General features: G+C 39.7%; 3 protein-coding genes and 1 pseudogene across 3 annotated transcripts; 3 read left to right on the top strand and 1 right to left on the bottom strand.

The window, feature by feature from the left end:
• The first annotated feature begins 688 nt into the window (after window positions 1-688).
• LOC108173867 (uncharacterized) lies at window positions 689-1351 on the top strand. Its single transcript, XM_070826252.1, has 2 exons — window positions 689-953; window positions 1032-1351. Exons 1-2 carry the CDS (start codon window positions 689-691, stop codon window positions 1349-1351), a joined length of 585 nt encoding a protein of 194 aa, XP_070682353.1.
• Window positions 1352-2338: 987 nt separating this feature from the next.
• On the top strand, window positions 2339-3087 carry LOC139198020 (uncharacterized). Its single transcript, XM_070826253.1, has 2 exons — window positions 2339-2533; window positions 2677-3087. The coding sequence occupies exons 1-2, from the start codon at window positions 2339-2341 to the stop codon at window positions 3085-3087; spliced, it is 606 nt and encodes a 201-aa protein (XP_070682354.1).
• Window positions 3088-6951: 3864 nt separating this feature from the next.
• LOC103421210 (3,5-dihydroxybiphenyl synthase-like) lies at window positions 6952-8833 on the top strand (annotated as a pseudogene).
• A 4612-nt stretch (window positions 8834-13445) lies between these two features.
• On the bottom strand, window positions 13446-14003 carry LOC139198021 (uncharacterized). The gene has a single exon (XM_070826255.1). The coding sequence runs from the start codon at window positions 14001-14003 to the stop codon at window positions 13446-13448; it is 558 nt and encodes a 185-aa protein (XP_070682356.1).
• Between the last annotated feature and the right edge of the window lie 3797 nt (window positions 14004-17800).

The following is a 17800-nucleotide window of genomic DNA, read 5'->3' on the forward strand; positions in this document are numbered from 1 at the left end:
AAATCTGATGGGCAAAAAACCATCAGACTACCACCTAAAAGCCATCATAGTCAGGCTACTACCTAAAAGGCTAAAAGCCATCAGACTACTGGTAGTACTACCTACAACTTGTACGAAAATATATAAAATAATAATTAACAAGGGGCAAATTAATCAATTAAAGTGGAAAACCCATTCACCGAGGCAAACAATTCAAAGATAGACTACTTCTCTCACGCCAAAATCCCATCGTTGCGTTCCATTTTTCTTCTTTTCACACCAGACTAACGTCACTACCGAGGCAAACAATTCAGCGCAGAGCACCAGAACGTGTGCCAATGTGAGTGTCCTAGACTCCCAGTGTAATTCCCTTCTCTATTCGTATATTTCCCACAAATTATTAAACCCTAATTTATAAATTTATGAAATTAAAGAGAAACTTCCAAATCATGATGACAATTCAACTGATCAAAGTGATGTAAACTTCGATCAAAATAAGATATTTACTAATTTAGGTATATTGACTCGAAATTTGAAGATTTGGGTATTTCTCATCTATAATGATTTTTTTTTCTTTTGTACTTTTCAGGACAAAATCAAGAGAAGAGCAGTCACAAAAAATTGCTAGACGCACACGTATTATGGACTATCAGGTTTCATTGTTCATACTTACTATAATTTTATTGTGATCTTGTTTGAGATATAAAAGATGGCACCTACTAGAAAATATTCATCCGGCTACTTAAAGCGTCAAAGAAAAAGAAAAGTTGAACAATTGATTCAGTCTCAAAAAGGAGATATTGATAGGTTCTTTCTAAAAGAAAAAGAACCACAAAGTTCAGTGGATGATTTAATTACGGAACAACAAGATGACAATGAGAAATTAGTTGATGATTTGGGCAATGATGAAATTAATAATGACCTTGATGAGAATGATAATCATGAGGATGCTCCTATTGTTACTGATCAACTGAGTGAGTCCATTCCCTCAAACATTTATGATCCTTAAATTTGGGATAGTCTTGATCCTAAATGGATTGATTTGTTGGCAGAAAAAGGTCCTGCAAGAGATCTATCAATTGAGAAAGGTCCTAAATATCAGTTTAATAGGCGTTTTAATGCAGCCTTTTACACTCGATACTTATCCAATGGAGAGAAACATGAGAGAGATTGGCTAGTCTATTCAAAGGATGTTGATAAAGTGTTTTGCTTTTGTTGTAAATTGTTCAAGAAAGGGCCTCTCAAAGGTCAATTAGCAAATAAGGGCTACAAAGATTGGACACATTTCAATGTGAGGCTTAAAGAGCATGAAAACAGTTTTGATCACATCTCGAACATGACCACTTGGATTGATTTGCGTCTTAGATTGTAGAAAAACGAAACAATTGACAAAGTTGTGCAAAACCAGATCAAGAAAAAAAAGCATTGGAGGGAGTTATTACGAAGGTCGATTTCCATTGTGAAATATTTAGCTAAACAAACATTGGCTTTTCGTGGAAATAACGATACGCTTTATGAAGAAAGTAATGGAAATTTTATGGGTCTAGTTCAAATGATGGCTGAGTCTGATCCATTGATAAATAATCATCTTCAACGCTTCCAAAATAATGAGATTCGTTATCATTATCTTAGTCATACCATCCAGAATGAGTTGATATTGTTGATATCTTGTGAAATCAAAGATGCAATCATTCAAAAAGTCAAAGAAGCTAAATATTTTACCGTGATACTTGATTGTACTCCTGGTTTTAGCCACCAAGAACAGATGACGTTGATCATAAGATGTGTGGATATGAACAGTACTCCAGTAAAAGTAGAAGAATATTTTTTGCAATATCTAATTGTGAATAACACATCAGAAGAAGGATTGTTTGAAGAGTTGCAAAATGCATTAAAAGTTCTTGATATTGATGATGTAAGAGGGCAAAGTTATGATAATGGATCAAATATGAAAGGGAGACACCAAGGTGTACAAAAGAGGCTTTTGGATATAAATCCTAGGGCAATGTACACTCCATGTGGTTGCCATGGTCTTAACTTAACGCTTTTTGATATGGCAAACTCTTGTGGCAAAGCAAAAGATTTCTTTGGAACAGTACAACATATTTACAACTTGTTCGCAAATTCTACAAAATGATGGCTAACTTTGAAAGAAAATATAAAAGGACTGACTCTCAAATCATTGTCGGCCACACGATGGGAAAGCCATGTTGCAAGTGTTAAATAAATTCAATTCCAACCTCTACAAATAAAAAAAGCTTTACTCCAATTAGCAGAAAGTGACAATGACTTAGTAACAAGAAGTGCAGCTAAATCTTTGGCAACATACGACATTGGGAATTTTGATTTTTTATTGGGCATGACTATTTGGTATGAAATATTGGTTGCTGTTAATGAGGTTAGCAAAGATTTGCAATATAAAGACATGCTTATTGATGTTGCTATAGAACAAGTACAAGGATTGATTGCTTATTTTGAAAAGTATGGAGAAACTGGGTTTGTGAAGGCTATGATTAATGCTAAAAAACTTGCTATTGAAATGGAAATTGATCCCGTGTTTCCATAAAAGCGTAAAGTTCGTAGAAAAAGACATTTTGATGAGAATGAAGGTCCCAACCAACTGAACAATCAGCGGAGGAATCTTTTAGGGTTCATTACTTCTTGTATATAATAGATCAATCTATTGGTTCATTGAAGAGAAGGTTTGAAGAATATGAAGCGTATGATGATATATTTGGGTTTTTGTTCACTTCAGAACGGCTGAATTCGATAGACAATGATAAATTGAAAGATTGTTGTGATTGGCTTCAAAACTTTCTTAAGAAAGATGAGCTCTTTGATGTTGATGGGGAAGCATTATTAGTAGAGTTGAAGCTTTTACGAGAGCGTTTGCCAAAAGAAATAAAGACATCCATTGACATATTGAACTACTTGAAGAGCATGCGTTGTTTCCCGACTGCAAGCATTGCATACAAAATTTTGTTGACTATACCTATTACCGTTGCATCTGCAAAAAGGAGTTTTCTCAAAGTTAAAGTTATTAAAATCATACTTGCGGTCAACCATGTTGCAGGAAAGTTTAAATGGACTAGCTTTGATATCGATTGAAAGTGATTTTTTAGACAATATTGATTATAAAGGTTTAATTGATGATTTTGTAGCAAAGAATGCACAAAGAGCCATCTTTACTTTTTTAAGTTTTGTTTATTTGGTTTCCTTAGATGGAACTTATTGTTAGTTATTAGTACTATGGTTATTGTGTGGCTTTCCTTACACTTAATAATATTTAGAAACATATGGTTAGTTAGTTTTAAAGTTTATTTCGATATTGCTTTTTAACATCAATACGTTGTTCAATTTTTTTTATTTTTTAAGATGTCTTATAAGAAGGGCCCCTTTTATGAATTTTGCACAAGGCATCCGAAATCTCAAAGACGGCCCTGGGCAAGACCAGTTGTTCTCTATCTCCTTCGTTATGTCTCCATCACAGCCAAGCACTGGCATGAAAGAGTGATGAAGAGACCCGTCTGGTGCTACAAAAATATGGTAATGTTCTGCCATGGCGATCATCTTATAGCTAGGGTTTGCTGAGTAAACTTGGAGAACAAAATCAAAGTTGTAAACTTTGTGGTTCCTTAGATCTTCTAACGTAAACTTATATGTCTGGTTATGATGCTTAAATGTGGATGTAAGTTGGAGGCATGGTGCTTCTTCGGCATGGGTTGGCTTGGTGATCCGTGACTCGAGTCGTAGGTGTTTGGAGGTCAGAAGGATGGAGGTCCTGGCCTCTTCTGCTTCAATGGCGGAGTCCTTGGCAGTTTTGGAGGGGTGTCTTCTAGCGAAAGGTCTGAATTTCCCCTAGGTGGTGATTGAATCAGATTCAAAACTGGTTATTTTGTGTTTGCAAGATTGTTCTTCGAGTTGCACTTGGGAACTCTTCCCAATACAAGATCGTATTTGGTTGGTTGGGAAGGCTTTCCAAGCTTGCTCCTAGTCTTGGATTCCAAGATCAGCAAACTGTGCGGCGAACTTCATTGCGAAGAACTTCACTCCGGAGATGTGCAACTCTGTTTGGGCTTACAGGCCCCCCATCTTCTCTTGTTAGAATTTTAAATAAGGATGGTTTGCCTTGCCCTCCGAGTAGCTAGCTTCGGCTCTTGTTTTTTGGGGATGACGTGTTCGTTAGCTATGGCAGCATCTATTGTAATCCCGGGCCTTTGCTCTGTCATTAGTTCCTTTGCGGCTTTCTTTGTTCTTGGTTGGCCTCTCTGCCTTGATATTGTATCCTTGGTTCAAAAAAAAAAGAAAAAAAGATGCACTGGTAAATCTTCAGTATCAAAATAAAGCCGTCCATCAAGATTTCTATTCCTAATAATGATTTCAATTATATATATGTCCAATACGTCTAGAAACTCCCTCCGCCACCATCCTCAACTAGCTAGCTATGTTTAGATTTCTCCCATCTTCAAGGGGTGCTCACAAAATTGAAATCAATTGTGGCGGTGGCCATGTTTGTCGCAATGGTTTTCATTGTTAAAATTATATATTGATGACACAAATTGCAGATATAAAGAATGGAGGACTTAGCGATCGTCATGCCTCTTCAGTCTTGACCATTGACAGAAAAATTTTACACTGTCTTTGGTATGTAATTGGGCTTTAATGGCAGAAGCCGATTTGTTTTAATTGTACATGTGTCAAATTTCTGGTGGATCAGTACCACCACTCAATATCGCACTTTAGCACCACATTTGCAACACATTATCACTCAAGACATTTGTAGACATTTTGGAAATTTCCACATTAGCACTTTAGCACCACATTAGCACCACGTTGTCACATAAACACTGCAAGTTGGTGCTACGGTACCCAACATGATATTCTTCGGATCATTTTGGCGATGATTTTGGGGATCCGTAAATCATGTCCGTTCATCGTACATCGTGCGGTTAATTTTTGTTAGGTACTGTTTCTATTTAATTTTAAATAAAAATATTTAAAATGATTTTTGACCACACGATATATGATGAACATATATAATTCACGGATCCCTGAGATCCTCACAAAGAGGAACCGACGAGGATCCGGATTCCTACGATACCACCTAATAATTTCTGGAGAAAGGACCACCTAATAATTTCTGGAGAACGGACGGAAAAAGAGGATCCTTTTCCTAGGGATCTTGTGATCTTACTCGTTCATCATACATCGTTCGGTCAGTTTTTGTTACGTACTATTCATATTTAATTTTCAATTTTCAATTTTAAAACGATTTTTGACCGCATGATATACGATGAACATGTGAGATCATGGGATCCCTAGGATCCCTAAGAAAAGGATCCGGCAAGGATCTGGAACACTTCTTAATTTCTAGAGAAGGGGACATGTGAGTTAGGTTGTACATATCACTATCAGAAAAATTGTTTACTTCATAACTTCTTCCACCAATTTCACGTGGTATATATAGTTCCTTTCCCCACAAATGTAGTAAGAGCACTTCCAGTGGAATCTCTAAATAAAGACAACCATTGTATAAAATAAGTATAAAACAAATAAATGGACAAAATGTATATTAGAAAGTGAGTCCCTAAAGTACAGGGACTCACCGGATTCACAGTGTATGTCCTCACATATAGGGACTATATAAATACAACCTTGAGTGGAAAACGAGACCCACAATCTTGATTGAAGCTTTTAATGCTTTAAAAAAAGTTAGCATAAACAAAAAAAATGTACACCTTGAGTGGAAAACAAAACCCACAATCTTGATTGAAGATTTTAATGTTTTTAATGCTTTTAATTAATAAAAATTTTGACATAAACAAAAAATTTGCATCTAATCAAATTATCACATAAAATCATAAAAACTTCAAATTTAGGGATTCTATTATAAAAACTCTACCATTAGAGGCAATATTATTTTAGAGACACAAAGATTCCCTTTAAGTCCTTAAATGAGTACTCAAAAGTAGTGGTGGGAGTTCCTAAATGGGGACTTCCATCGGAGCTCTAAGATAAAGACTTTTTCGATTAAAGAAATCCTGAATAATGTTTGAATATTGTATATGTACATTAAAAATATCCCAACTTTGAAAGATTCTACAGGCTAAGATCATCTCCAACCATTGGGTTTAAAACCTAAATTTTTTAACTAGAAGCAGCTTTCTGCTCCAACCCTTTTGGGTTAAATTTTTAGCCCGAAATTATTAAATTAGCATAAATTTTGTTCTTAAAGTAACTTTAAAAAAAAAAATACACAAGTACGTAGACTATCCTAATTTAGTTTTATGAATATTTTAAATCAAAAGATTTAGATTCTGATAAATATTAAAAAAATCACTAAACCGACACCATGAAATTGGTGGAACACTATGAAAGAAAATGAAATACATGAAAGAATTTATTTATTTTTATTATTTTAGCTGTTTGATGTAAATTTAGACCGTTAGATGTTTTTTTACCATAGGATATGATCATATTAGATTTTAACCGTTGGATTTAATGAATTTATAAATATAAAGCTAAAAAAAATGCACATGTATGATAGACCAGCCCACTAACCCAAGGGGAATTCTGGCCTAAATTTGCTCCAAAAATGAGTTTTGGGTTAAAACTCATATTTGGCCCCAATGTTGGAGCAAGTTGGGATAGGTTTAGAATCTAAAATTTGAGTTTTACTCCAACGGTTGAAGTGGGTCTAATACGATCTCTGATTGCTATAAAAAATAAACAGGTGTGCTATCCACACACCCCTTTTTACTTCATACACACCCTCTTAATTTGCGGCCGTCGGATCGACTGAATTAAAGAAGATCAAAGGGAAAAAACTAACAAAGGGTGTGTGAGAAGTAAAAAGGTTCACACACCCCAAAATAAAATGGGGGTAGTAACATTCATTTCATTGTAACCTTTGAACTTCCCCTTCTTTCTAGTTTTAGAAAATCCCAATTCCATCTGCTCTCTCACTCTCCAATGGCGCGTTTGGTTAAGAATCATGTAGAGCCTCAACATGCCAAAATCCTAGCCATTGGCACTGCAAATCCACCCAATGTCTACTACCAAAAAGACTATCCCGATATCTTGTTCAGAGTCACCAAAAAGGAGCACATAACGGATTTGAAGGAGAAATTTGATCGTATATGTAATTGTAACTTTTGCAAGTACGACTCGGGATATATAATGCATATGCGTGAAATTACCATATACTTATACATAGTAACGAAACATATCATGCATAAAATTGTCTTACAGTAGTATTAAGGATTTTAACCTCTCTATGGGTTATAATTGATCTTGCGTTGTATACTCTAATTTTATCACGTTTTATGAGGTCAAGTGAAACACGTTTTGATGCAATGGCCACACAAATGTATATCCATGTCAAAATATATGTTGTTATTAACACTAAAAAATAGTCATTAATTTTTATACATGTAAATCTTGTCCACACGCGTCATCTCAAGCATAAAAGAGCTTGGAAACGTTGATGAGGCTTTCAAGTCACTCCACTTTGTACATGCATCTTACTTTAGTCCATAAAATTATGTTAGTTAAGATCTCAAATAAAGTGGTTTGGAGTATAGGGTTCGCGTTATATAAAATTTTATGCCAACCTTTGCCAATGTTTTGTGAAATGAATACATATCAAATCCTTACTTTAATATTGTTCACTTCAGATTAAAAAAAGTATTGAAATCACCTTAATAGTCTTAATTTACTGATAAACTGGTGAGAAGTCAAGAATAAAAAAGTGTTACTTGTACCTAACGGAAGAGTTGCTAAAGGCTAACCCAAATATATATACATATATGGAGCTCCATCACTTGATGTAAGCCAAGACATGTTGAACGCTGAGGTCCCAAAGCTAGGGCAACAAGCAGCATTGAAAGCCATCAAAGAGTGGGGCCAACCCATCTCAAAGATCACCTATCTCATCTTTCGCACAGCTTCTTGCGTTCATCATATATTATGCGGTCAGTTTTCGTTAGGTACTATTTGTGTTTAATTTTAAATAATAAAATTCAAATTATTTCTGATTGTACGATATACGATGAACAACTAAGATGTGAGGATCCCTAGGATCCCCACCATTTGGATCCAAATGGGATCTTCATCCATCTATCACCAGAACTATGATTTATGTAGCTGGCTACTATGCTGGTGCGACTGTCCTACGCCTGGCCAAAGACTTTGCAAAGAACAATGAGGGTGCACGTGTCTTTGTGGTGTGTGCCGAGATCTTCACCTTGTATTTCCACGAACTCACGGATACCCACGTAGACATTTTGGTTGGCCAAGCTCTTTTTGCTAATGGAGCATCAGCTATTATAGTTGGGGCTAATCCAGATCCTGAAACTGAGAGTTCATTGTTTGAAATCATGGCATGCAGGCAAACGATCGTTCCCAATTCAGAGCATGGTGTGGTGGTCCACATTCGTGAAATAGGGTATGAGTATTATTTATCAGAAGAAGTCCCAAAACTTGTTGGTGGAAATGTTGCGATTATGTGACTAAAACTTTTGAAGAAGTTGATGGGAAGAATAGGGACTGGAACTTCTTGTTTTTCAGTGAGCACCTAGGTGGGCGAGCCATTGTAGACCAGGTAGAAGAGCAGTTGAGTTTGAAGGAAATGAAGCTTAGGGCAATAAGGCATGTGTAAAGTGAGTATGGCAACATGGGAGCTCCATTTGTGCTCTTTATTTTGGATGAGATGAGAAACAAGTTTATCAAGGAAGGTAAAGCCACAACTGCTAAAGGTTTGGAATGGGGGATCGTGATCAATGTTGGACCAGGATTCACTATCGAGACAATTGTGTTACACATTGAATCTATTACAGGAAAAAACTTGGGTTAAAAGGTGTATGAATGCACCGGTTGTGTATTTCACTGATGCGAGAGACTATGACACAACCGGTGTATACACCAGATGCGACTAAGTTTTCTCATATTCCTACTTATCAGATGATCATATGCATCGAAAGAGGATCATCTTCGGATCCATTTTGTGGGGATCTAGGGATCCTCACATTCTAGCCGTTCATCGTATATCGTGCGGCCAATTTTCATCAGGTACTGTTGACCCTAAAAACTACCAAGCCTACATGGCGCATAGCCCGAGTACTACGGTTGTATGCAAGCCCGCTAACTTAGTGGCGGAGCTCGGCCGGGGAGTAAAATGTGTTAATGTCGCATTGGGTACGCTGCTGACTTCTGAATCTCACAACTGCGGCCGAGGAAGGAACACGCCTTGGCCTTCAGGTTCTAGAGCCTGAAGACCAGGCTACTAGTTTTGCGAAGTTACAAATCATCGGCGCCGGATTCGGTCACAGTGATCATATTCGTTAAAGTATAAGCACGCCAAATCGACACCAAAGTATAGGGGCACAGATACTCAAAAAAGATATATGTCTTGATGGTAAATGTGGTTCGATCGTCAGAATGTCGAACTCTAAAGCCTACTTATGAGTATCCAATCATAAAACAGCTCAGCATTCAATGTGCTGAGCCCTAGTAAACTGTAACACCTCACCTCACCAAAAAGGCTAATTAGATGACCTCTGCCAATAAGGATTCGAAAATCCTTCTCGACCAAGACTTGGATAGATAAGCAGTTGGCCTCGACGCAGTGTTGTTTATCCAAACTGAAGGTGCTCCGCGGTCGGCTGATTCTACGGCAACAGTGCTGTTTATCCAAACTGAAGATGTTCGCCGGTTGCCTTCACAGTGCTGTTTATCCAAACTAAAGATGTGTTGGTGAAAAAGAAACTAAAAATCTCAAGGTTATTGAGAGGTTTCGCGTAGAGTAAGGGTTTACGCAGGGCAATTTATGTGTTGAATTGGAGGGATTTTTTCTGTTGCCATTGCATCTGTATTTATAGGACTGGTGTACTTGCTTGGCACGGCTAGATAATTGTGTAGAGTCCGACTACAACTCTAATTCGCAGAACTGAACTTGATCCGCATCAGAAACCAAGGCATATCCTTCAAATTGATCCGTGGGATTTTTTCCTTGACTTTTCAAACCTAATAAAAGTTAGGCTTATCACATCTCATAAAAAGCCTAGCCCACTAGGCTTTTTATCATTAAAACTCTATCAATAGCTTTTAAACCCATCCGACAACATCCATCACCATGCAAAAGACCTAGTTTACCTAGGTTCCTTATCCTATCATTATCCAAGACCATGATTTTAAAATCATCAAATCCCATATGATGATCTCGACTCTAAGCTTTTTCAAATTGCACATCCATTGCCAGACATCCAAATCAATTTGAACTCTACCGTTTGCTTGGGGATATAATCTGCATCATCCCGTTTAAGAATATGCCAAGATAATTCATATTAAAAGATAATTATTATGATAAAAACCATAATATTATCCTTTAACAATAACAAAAAATTATCCCCATTTTCCATCCGACGATTGAGAACTATGTTTACCCCCCAGTTTCCTTGAACTTCGGCTCGTAAGCCGAAAGGTTAAGGAAATTAGTCATCAAATATTCTTCTTCGGCGAGGCTTAAAAATAAATAGGCCTCATGCCTAGCTCGGCAATTTCCTGAGTATCCATTATTGACCAACCACCTTGGCTAGCATGTGTACGGACACAACTAATAAAAGTGGCTTAGGAACAACATCGTGGCCGACGAACTACATCTTGGCCGAGGACATCAGAGGGTCTTAAAAGTGGCTGAGGAACATGTAGGTTGCTATATATGCTTGGTCGGCATATATATTACTAAGAAAGTATACCTTGAAAGTTGGCCAAGCTCGGCCTTAAAAAAAAACTTTTGTCTCTTCCCCAATGGTATTCTGACATAACTTGGAAGCAAATCATGATTCCTCATTCCAAACATGTCCATAGGCTGAAGCCTACTAGCTCTTTGTCTTAATCACATCACATTTTGAAGCAAGCATAGAAATATTGGAACCACGTGAAGGCCTACCATCTAATAAAGGTGGCCTTTTCCAAATGGCTTGGTTAAAACCAAGACATTTTGTTTATATATTCCACCAAAGCCTATATATGTTTGATGGCCGAATTACCTTTCTAGCACCAAGGCTCCAAAGTTGGCCTCAATCTGCCAATCTTTTATTCGGCCAATTTTTTTTTTTTTTTTTTTTTTATTTTTGTAGTTTGGCCAAGCCCTCATTGTGGGGATCCCATTCGAATTGCAAAAAACACAACTGGACCACTAGCATCTTTCTTTTACTGTAGATACCATGCAATGGAAAAAACCCCATGATTTCACTGCCGAGCACCAACTCATGCTCGCCGAGCTCGACAAACGTTGGCATACATATGTGTATATATATATATATATATCCGATAAATTGGCCAAACCATACTAGAAGGGTCTTATCTTCCATTATTCGAAGGGATGCTGCGTGTATACACCGAATGGCCACCAAAAAGTGGCCTATTTGTTACAACAGCTCGGCAACTTCTACTAAGATTTTATTGGCAAGGGTATGGTATTTTCTCGGTTGAGACGTACACACCAAAAACTACTGTTGAGCTCAACAAACACCCATCAAATCAAACATCGAGCTTATCATCAGAGAAGAGGCTGATTCGAGCAGCAGCAACAGCTGCACTTAACCTTTAAAGTCTAGCCCGAGCAGCTTATCATCTCCATCTTAGATGACCCGAGTGTTAATAATCATGAAAGAAGCATGATGGCGTTGCTAATTATATATATATATGTATGTATGTATGTATGTATGTATATGTATATATATGTATGTATATGTATATATATGTGTATGTATATATGTATGTATATGTGTGTGTATATATATATATATATATATTAAACCCAATGTCAGCAACGCAGCAAATAAACATTTCAGAAACTAGCAAACTAGGCCAAGGTCGAGAAAAGGTCGGTTAAGAAAAATTAGGACGAGCTCGAGAAACATTGGGCCGAGAAAAACCATTCTTGTCAGCTTGGCCCGCCCACCAATCATGAATTTGCCGCTGTCTCCTAATTGACATATATATATATATATATTAACCATGCATTATTCCACCGTTTACCAAAATCAATCTTTGAAAAGCCAACTGTTGACCCTAAAAACTACCAAGCCTACGTGGCGCGCAGGCCGAGTAATCTATAAGCTAACTACATCCTTCGGTGAATGCGGGGCGTGCCAACTCGTCGGCCGAGCTCGACCGAGGAGTAAATTTGTTGATGTTACGTTGGGTGCGCAACCGACTTCTGCGTCTTGCAATTGCGACCGAGGAAGGAACACGTCTCGGCCTCTTGGGTTCTCAAACCTGAAGATAAGGCTACTATTCTTACGAAGTTCACGAATTGTCATCATTGGATTCGGTCACAGTGATGGTATTCGTTAGAGCAAACTCACGCCGAATCGACACCAAAGTGTAAGGGCACAAATACTCAAAGCGGATATAAGTCTTAATAGTGAACATGGTTCGGCCGTCCGAATACCGAACTCTAAATCCCACTTGAGAGTATCTAATCATAAAATAACTCGGCGTGTAATGCGTCGAGCTTAGTAAGCTGTAACACCTCACTTCGCCGAGAAGGCTAATAAGATGACCTCGATCAATAAGGATTCGGAAATCCTTCTCGACCGAGACTTAGATAGGTAACCAACTGCCCTCGCCGCAGTGCTATTGATACTGACGAAAGATGCTGCGAGATCGGCTGAGAATGATTCTATACTTGGCCCAAACTAATATTTTGGGCCCAAACATTGCCCCCTCGCTTCTGAGGTCCTCGGCCTGAATTCTCTGGTCGAGCTCCGACCTTGCAGAAGCGAAACTAATACTCAGAGTCCAAATACTCTATTTCCGAGGTGCATTTATTAAGCATGATTGCACGATCTTGATCCTGCTGACCAATACACCACGTGGCATCCTTTCACACGGCTAATCCCTAATGATGACGTTTAAAGCGTGTGGCTCCCTGAACCGTCATACCATCATGACCTTGTTGCTAAACACAAACATGTCACCTTGATCCGCGAACCATTCACCATCGTGCAGACGCCAAAATGTCCTTCATCATAAATCTCGCCGCCACACGCAATTGTGCGCCCCCCAAAACATGAAACCCTCGGTCCTTTCAACTGGATTGTCTGAATGTTCATAATGATTAGCGAATTCTTCGGTCAATTTTACCCTTCATTTTGAATTTTGAACGATTGCCCTTCCTTCCACAATTATATAAATACCGAAATTCTCTCATTTGTTCTTTACGTTTTCAAACTCTCTGAAATTTCTTGCCCTCATTCTCCAGTGAATCCCTTTCTTCCAGATTTTCATCTTCAAACCCCTCAATCATCTGGTATAGCCTTGACGGTGCAAACATCTATAAGGTTTTATCGGTCCACCAACGAAGGTAAGGACATGACTCTTGTACGTATCACGTTGTCATGTCGGAGGACTTGCTGGTTAACCAAGGCCGGGTATAACTGTCATAACACAGGTATTTCTCAGCCTGGCTTGCCCTTCAGGAGTTGTGCACCGGAGGCGATTTGAGCCAACTCGTCTACGTCGGTATTATGAATTCGGGAAATATGTTCAAATGTAATACCATCGAAGGATTCGGCCAAATAGATGGTGACCATGTTATAGGGTGTCAGGGTACAACTCATGCATAAAAAAGAACCATTAAGTTGGTTAATCACAAGTTCGGAGTCGCCGAGGATGAAGGCACAGGTCGCCCACAAGTCATGAAGGATTCCAAGGCCGATGATAAGGGCCTCATATTCGACCTGGTTATTTGTACATTCGAAATCCAGCTTGAGCGAAAAATACCAACGATCGTGGTTTGGAGATTGAATAACAATTCCAACGCCAGCCAAAGATGAAGTATGTGAGCCGTCAAAGTACATCGTCCAATAGTTATCGTGCGTTTCAACCATGCCGATTTCGACGTCGTTGCCCCCAAAACCATATGGGGAAGGGTGTTGAGCAAAGAAATCAGCCAGTGCCTGGCCTTTGATAGCTTTCTGGGGCACGTATTGCAAGCTAAACTCGGACAACGCCATTGTCCACTTCCCAATTCGGCCTTTGACGATTGGTCAGGTGAGCATATAGCGGATGATGTCGGTATGGGTAATGACTTGGGTGACCGACGGGAGCATGTAATGCCTAAGCTTGGAAGCGACGAAAAATACGGCTAGGCAGAGCTTCTCGATGGCGGAATAATTGATCTTCGGTTGATTGAGATTTTGACTTAGATACAAAAATAGCCTGCTCTCGTCTGGCGTCGTTGTCTTGCGCGAAGAGGCAGCCGATAGACTCTTCGATCGTTGAGATATATAACTTGAGAGGCTTACCACGCCAGGGTAGGACAAGGACAAGTGGTGTCGTGAGGAAGACTTTGATTTGCGTAAATGCCGCCTGATGCTCGTCTTTCCACTCAAATTTATCTGAGTCCTTAAGTTTCAAAGGTGTAGAGAGCGCTTTCATTTTACCTGCCGAGTTAGCTATAAATCGGCGGAGAAAATTTATCTTACCGAGTAAGGACTGCAGTTGTTTCTTCATCGTCGGGGGTGGAGCATTGATGATTGCACGTGCTTTATTTTCATCCACTTCAATCCCACGATGGTGCCCAAGGAAGCCGAGAAAATTACCGACCGACACACCGAAGGCACATTTGGCAGGGTTCATTTTGAGGTTGTGTTGACGCATACGGAGGAAAGCATGTCGAAGATCATCCAAATGTGTCTGCCATCATTTAGATTTGATTACAACATCGTCAATGTAGACTTCGACGATGGTTTCAATTAAATCATGAAATATGGTGTTCATTGCTCGTTGGTACGTGGCATCGGCGTTCTTGAGGCCGAATGGCATGACAACCCATTCGTATGTACCGAGTGCCCCCGGGCAGTGAAAAGCAGTCTTGTGCACATCGGCTTAGGCATTGAAAATTTGGTTGTACCCGGCATGTCCATCCATAAAAGATAAGATCGCATGATTCGCTGCAGCATCGATTAACAAATCCAAAATCGGCATTGTATACTCATATTTGGGAGTTGCCAGATTCAGATTTCTGAAGTCGATGCAAATGCGCAATGCACCACTTTTCTTTAAAACAGGAATGATATTGGCCAACCATTCAACGTATTGAGCTGTTAGAATGAACCCTGCTTTCAAGGGACAAACCAGTTCATCCTTGATGCTGAGTTACACTTCGATCGAGAATTATTGAGGTGGTTGACAGAAGGGTTTACACCCAGGTTTAATACGTAACTTATGCTCGATGAGAGTGCGATCTAAGCCAGGCATCTCGTGGTAGCTTCAAGCAAAACAATCTTTGAACTCCTCAAGTAGGGCACGAAGTTCGACTTTCATACGTTGGGGAAGCAAAGCACTAATAAATAAAGGTCATGGGTCATCGGTCATCCCAACATTAATTTCTTCCAATGGGTCATTGACTTGGGGCCGATTGTCTTCGAGCTAAGCCGGGGCAGCTTGAATTTTGTCAAGAGATAAGACAAGACCATTATCTCCTTCGGCGAGGAACTCGACGAGGTTAACGCCTGAATTTGGTTGTGTAGATATAGTATACCAATGAGCCAGCAGTCATTCCATAGTAGATGAAATCGCAGCCCAACATTTTTCTCGATCGGTGTTAAACATCGGGGTCGGGGATGAAGTTAGCTAACCCAAGTTTCGCCAAATCCTGGTGGACAGTTTCGGCGCCAACCTCGATAGCTTTTTTAACAGAAATCCAAGTTGGCCGTCCTTCATCATTGAAACTTTGTAGGGTGATGTAGCCGACGTGGTCATCATAATACCGTGCTTGGATCATGTTAGCTTCGAAGGGCTGACTATAGATCGGGTGAACAATGACCGATTTACCATCCCAAAAAAAGCACTTGATACAATGATGAAGGAATACAGCTGGTTTGATGAATCCAGTCTCGACCGAGCAGTGCATTATACTCGGTCTTGGAGTCGACGATGAAAAAGGTGGTCATGTGATTACGACCGGTAATGTTTACCGCTAAATGAAGCACCCATTTAGTTTGGGCTTTGTCTCCGATGAAACTGCTCATTGTGATTCCAGAAGGGATAAGTTCGTCATTGAAGCGACGTAACGCCTTTATGACGTTTACAAGCATGATATTGACAGTGGCTCCACAGTCGACAAAAACTTTGGAGACTGGATACCTTTCGATATGGGTCGTTACATACAATGGCTTCAAATGATGAAGTTTGGCCGATGATGATCGAGGAAATAATTCGGCCAAAACTGCCTTGAGGTTGTCATCTTTTGTTATTGACTCGACTTCAGCAACAGTTACAAAATCAATGTGACCGGCTTCCTCTGCAACTACGTCGCCATCGAGGAAATTCGGTTGAGATATGCTCGACTAAAAATCAGCAGGCAAAACATGGACCATATTGATTTCCATGTTATCCAGAACCAACGGGCCCATCGGGTTATGATCATCCTCTTCGGCTTCTTCTCTTTCCTGGTCACCGACTGTGGCATCTGCTTCCGTCGGAATTGTACTAAAAGACTCATCTACTCATTCTTCAATGGTTTGTTCCCACGGTGTCTCTTCGGAAGCCTGTTCGTTTTGTGCAGGTGCCTCAGGTGCGTCTAAAATCAGAATTGTGCCTGGGATTGGTGCCAGGTTACGAGCTTGTTCTTGGTACATTATACGGGCATCCCTGGTGTCGAGATAGGCATCCAACCGTGCGACTCATGTTATTTCATCGACCGTAAGGCCGAAGAGAGAAACGACCGAAAAGACTTTGAAGTGGTATCATAAATACTGAAGGTCCTCCAATGAGAAAGGAAGGTCGACCGCATCGATATCAGTGTATAGGTCGACTTCAAAGCCAAGGACTCGAGCTTCTCGTATGTGCTGGAACTTAGCTTTCAATCCTGGGTCTGAGGTCTTCTGAATAATTCGCTCGGCATTCAGGCAAGTTAGGACGAGATCGATTGTATCTTGACATGCTTTCGGCAAACCATATGGATCGTTAGCCGAATGCTTTTTATAAAACTTTCGCATATATTCCAAGGCCTCCTCGAGGAATGGTGGATGTAAATTCCGTCGAATTTTGATCAAAGATTCTTGTAGGGCTGGGGGAGACAGTTTGCTTTCAGCTTTTTGCCTGAAATTCTTGAAGCATGCCTTCATTTCCCCGGGCCGAAGAAGAAGTTTGATCCGTTTATCAGCCTCCTCAAATATGGTTTCAACATGTCGATTGACCAGCCGATTGACCAGCGGTTTCCCTTGAACCAGCTATGTTATAATAGTTGGAGATGGTCATTCATCATCATTGGCAACTGTTTCCTTCGGTCGCCATTTAGGGACTGAAGTTTCTTGGGCTACCCGTCGGCGGGCCATGCAGTCTATTATTTGGTGCCGACGTTTCTGGGATTTGGATAGTGAAGTGTAGACACCTTTCGAAGAGTGATATGTATACCAACGCTGGTCTCGAGGTTCGGGATGTTTGAAAGTTTTTTGGCTCTGCACTGATTCCGAGCTGCTAGAATTGTGTATGTAATAATCTTCGTCATAAAATGGAGCATCAAAATAGAGGCGCCATCTGACCGAATGTGTCTCTTCCACCCGCACTTTATGGTCGAGCCTATCAAAAACCCCTTGATGTTAGCCTGCGTTGAGCACTTTTTGCTGTGTTGCGGCTGCAGGTTGTTCCATTATAGCCAGAGATGACTTTTCCTTCGACTCGGCGTTGACATTTGCTTTACACTTTCTGCATAAAACCGCCGACCCACATTCTTCATCAGTGCTGTAATCTGTCATGGGCTTGACAATAGCGGGTCCCGTTAGAGCTGTAGGTGGTTTGTTTGAAT

This window comes from Malus domestica, chromosome 08 (genome assembly GCF_042453785.1).
Source record: "Malus domestica chromosome 08, GDT2T_hap1".
NCBI classification, from domain to species: domain Eukaryota; kingdom Viridiplantae; phylum Streptophyta; class Magnoliopsida; order Rosales; family Rosaceae; genus Malus; species Malus domestica.

What these genes read in the sequence shown, in the direction of transcription:
- LOC139198020 (XM_070826253.1), top strand. Translation starts at nt 2,339, where the DNA reads ATGACTATTTGGTATGAAATATTGGTTGCTGTTAATGAGGTTAGCAAA. An exon ending in TTGAAATGGAAATTGATCCC is followed by an intron (nt 2,534 to 2,676) that starts GTGTTTCCATAA and finishes GGTTCATTGAAG; the next exon opens with AGAAGGTTTGAAGAATATGA.
- LOC108173867 (XM_070826252.1), top strand. Translation starts at nt 689, where the DNA reads ATGGCACCTACTAGAAAATATTCATCCGGCTACTTAAAGCGTCAAAGA. An exon ending in TATTGTTACTGATCAACTGA is followed by an intron (nt 954 to 1,031) that starts GTGAGTCCATTC and finishes ATTTGTTGGCAG; the next exon opens with AAAAAGGTCCTGCAAGAGAT.
- LOC139198021 (XM_070826255.1), bottom strand. Translation starts at nt 14,003, where the DNA reads ATGGCGTTGTCCGAGTTTAGCTTGCAATACGTGCCCCAGAAAGCTATC.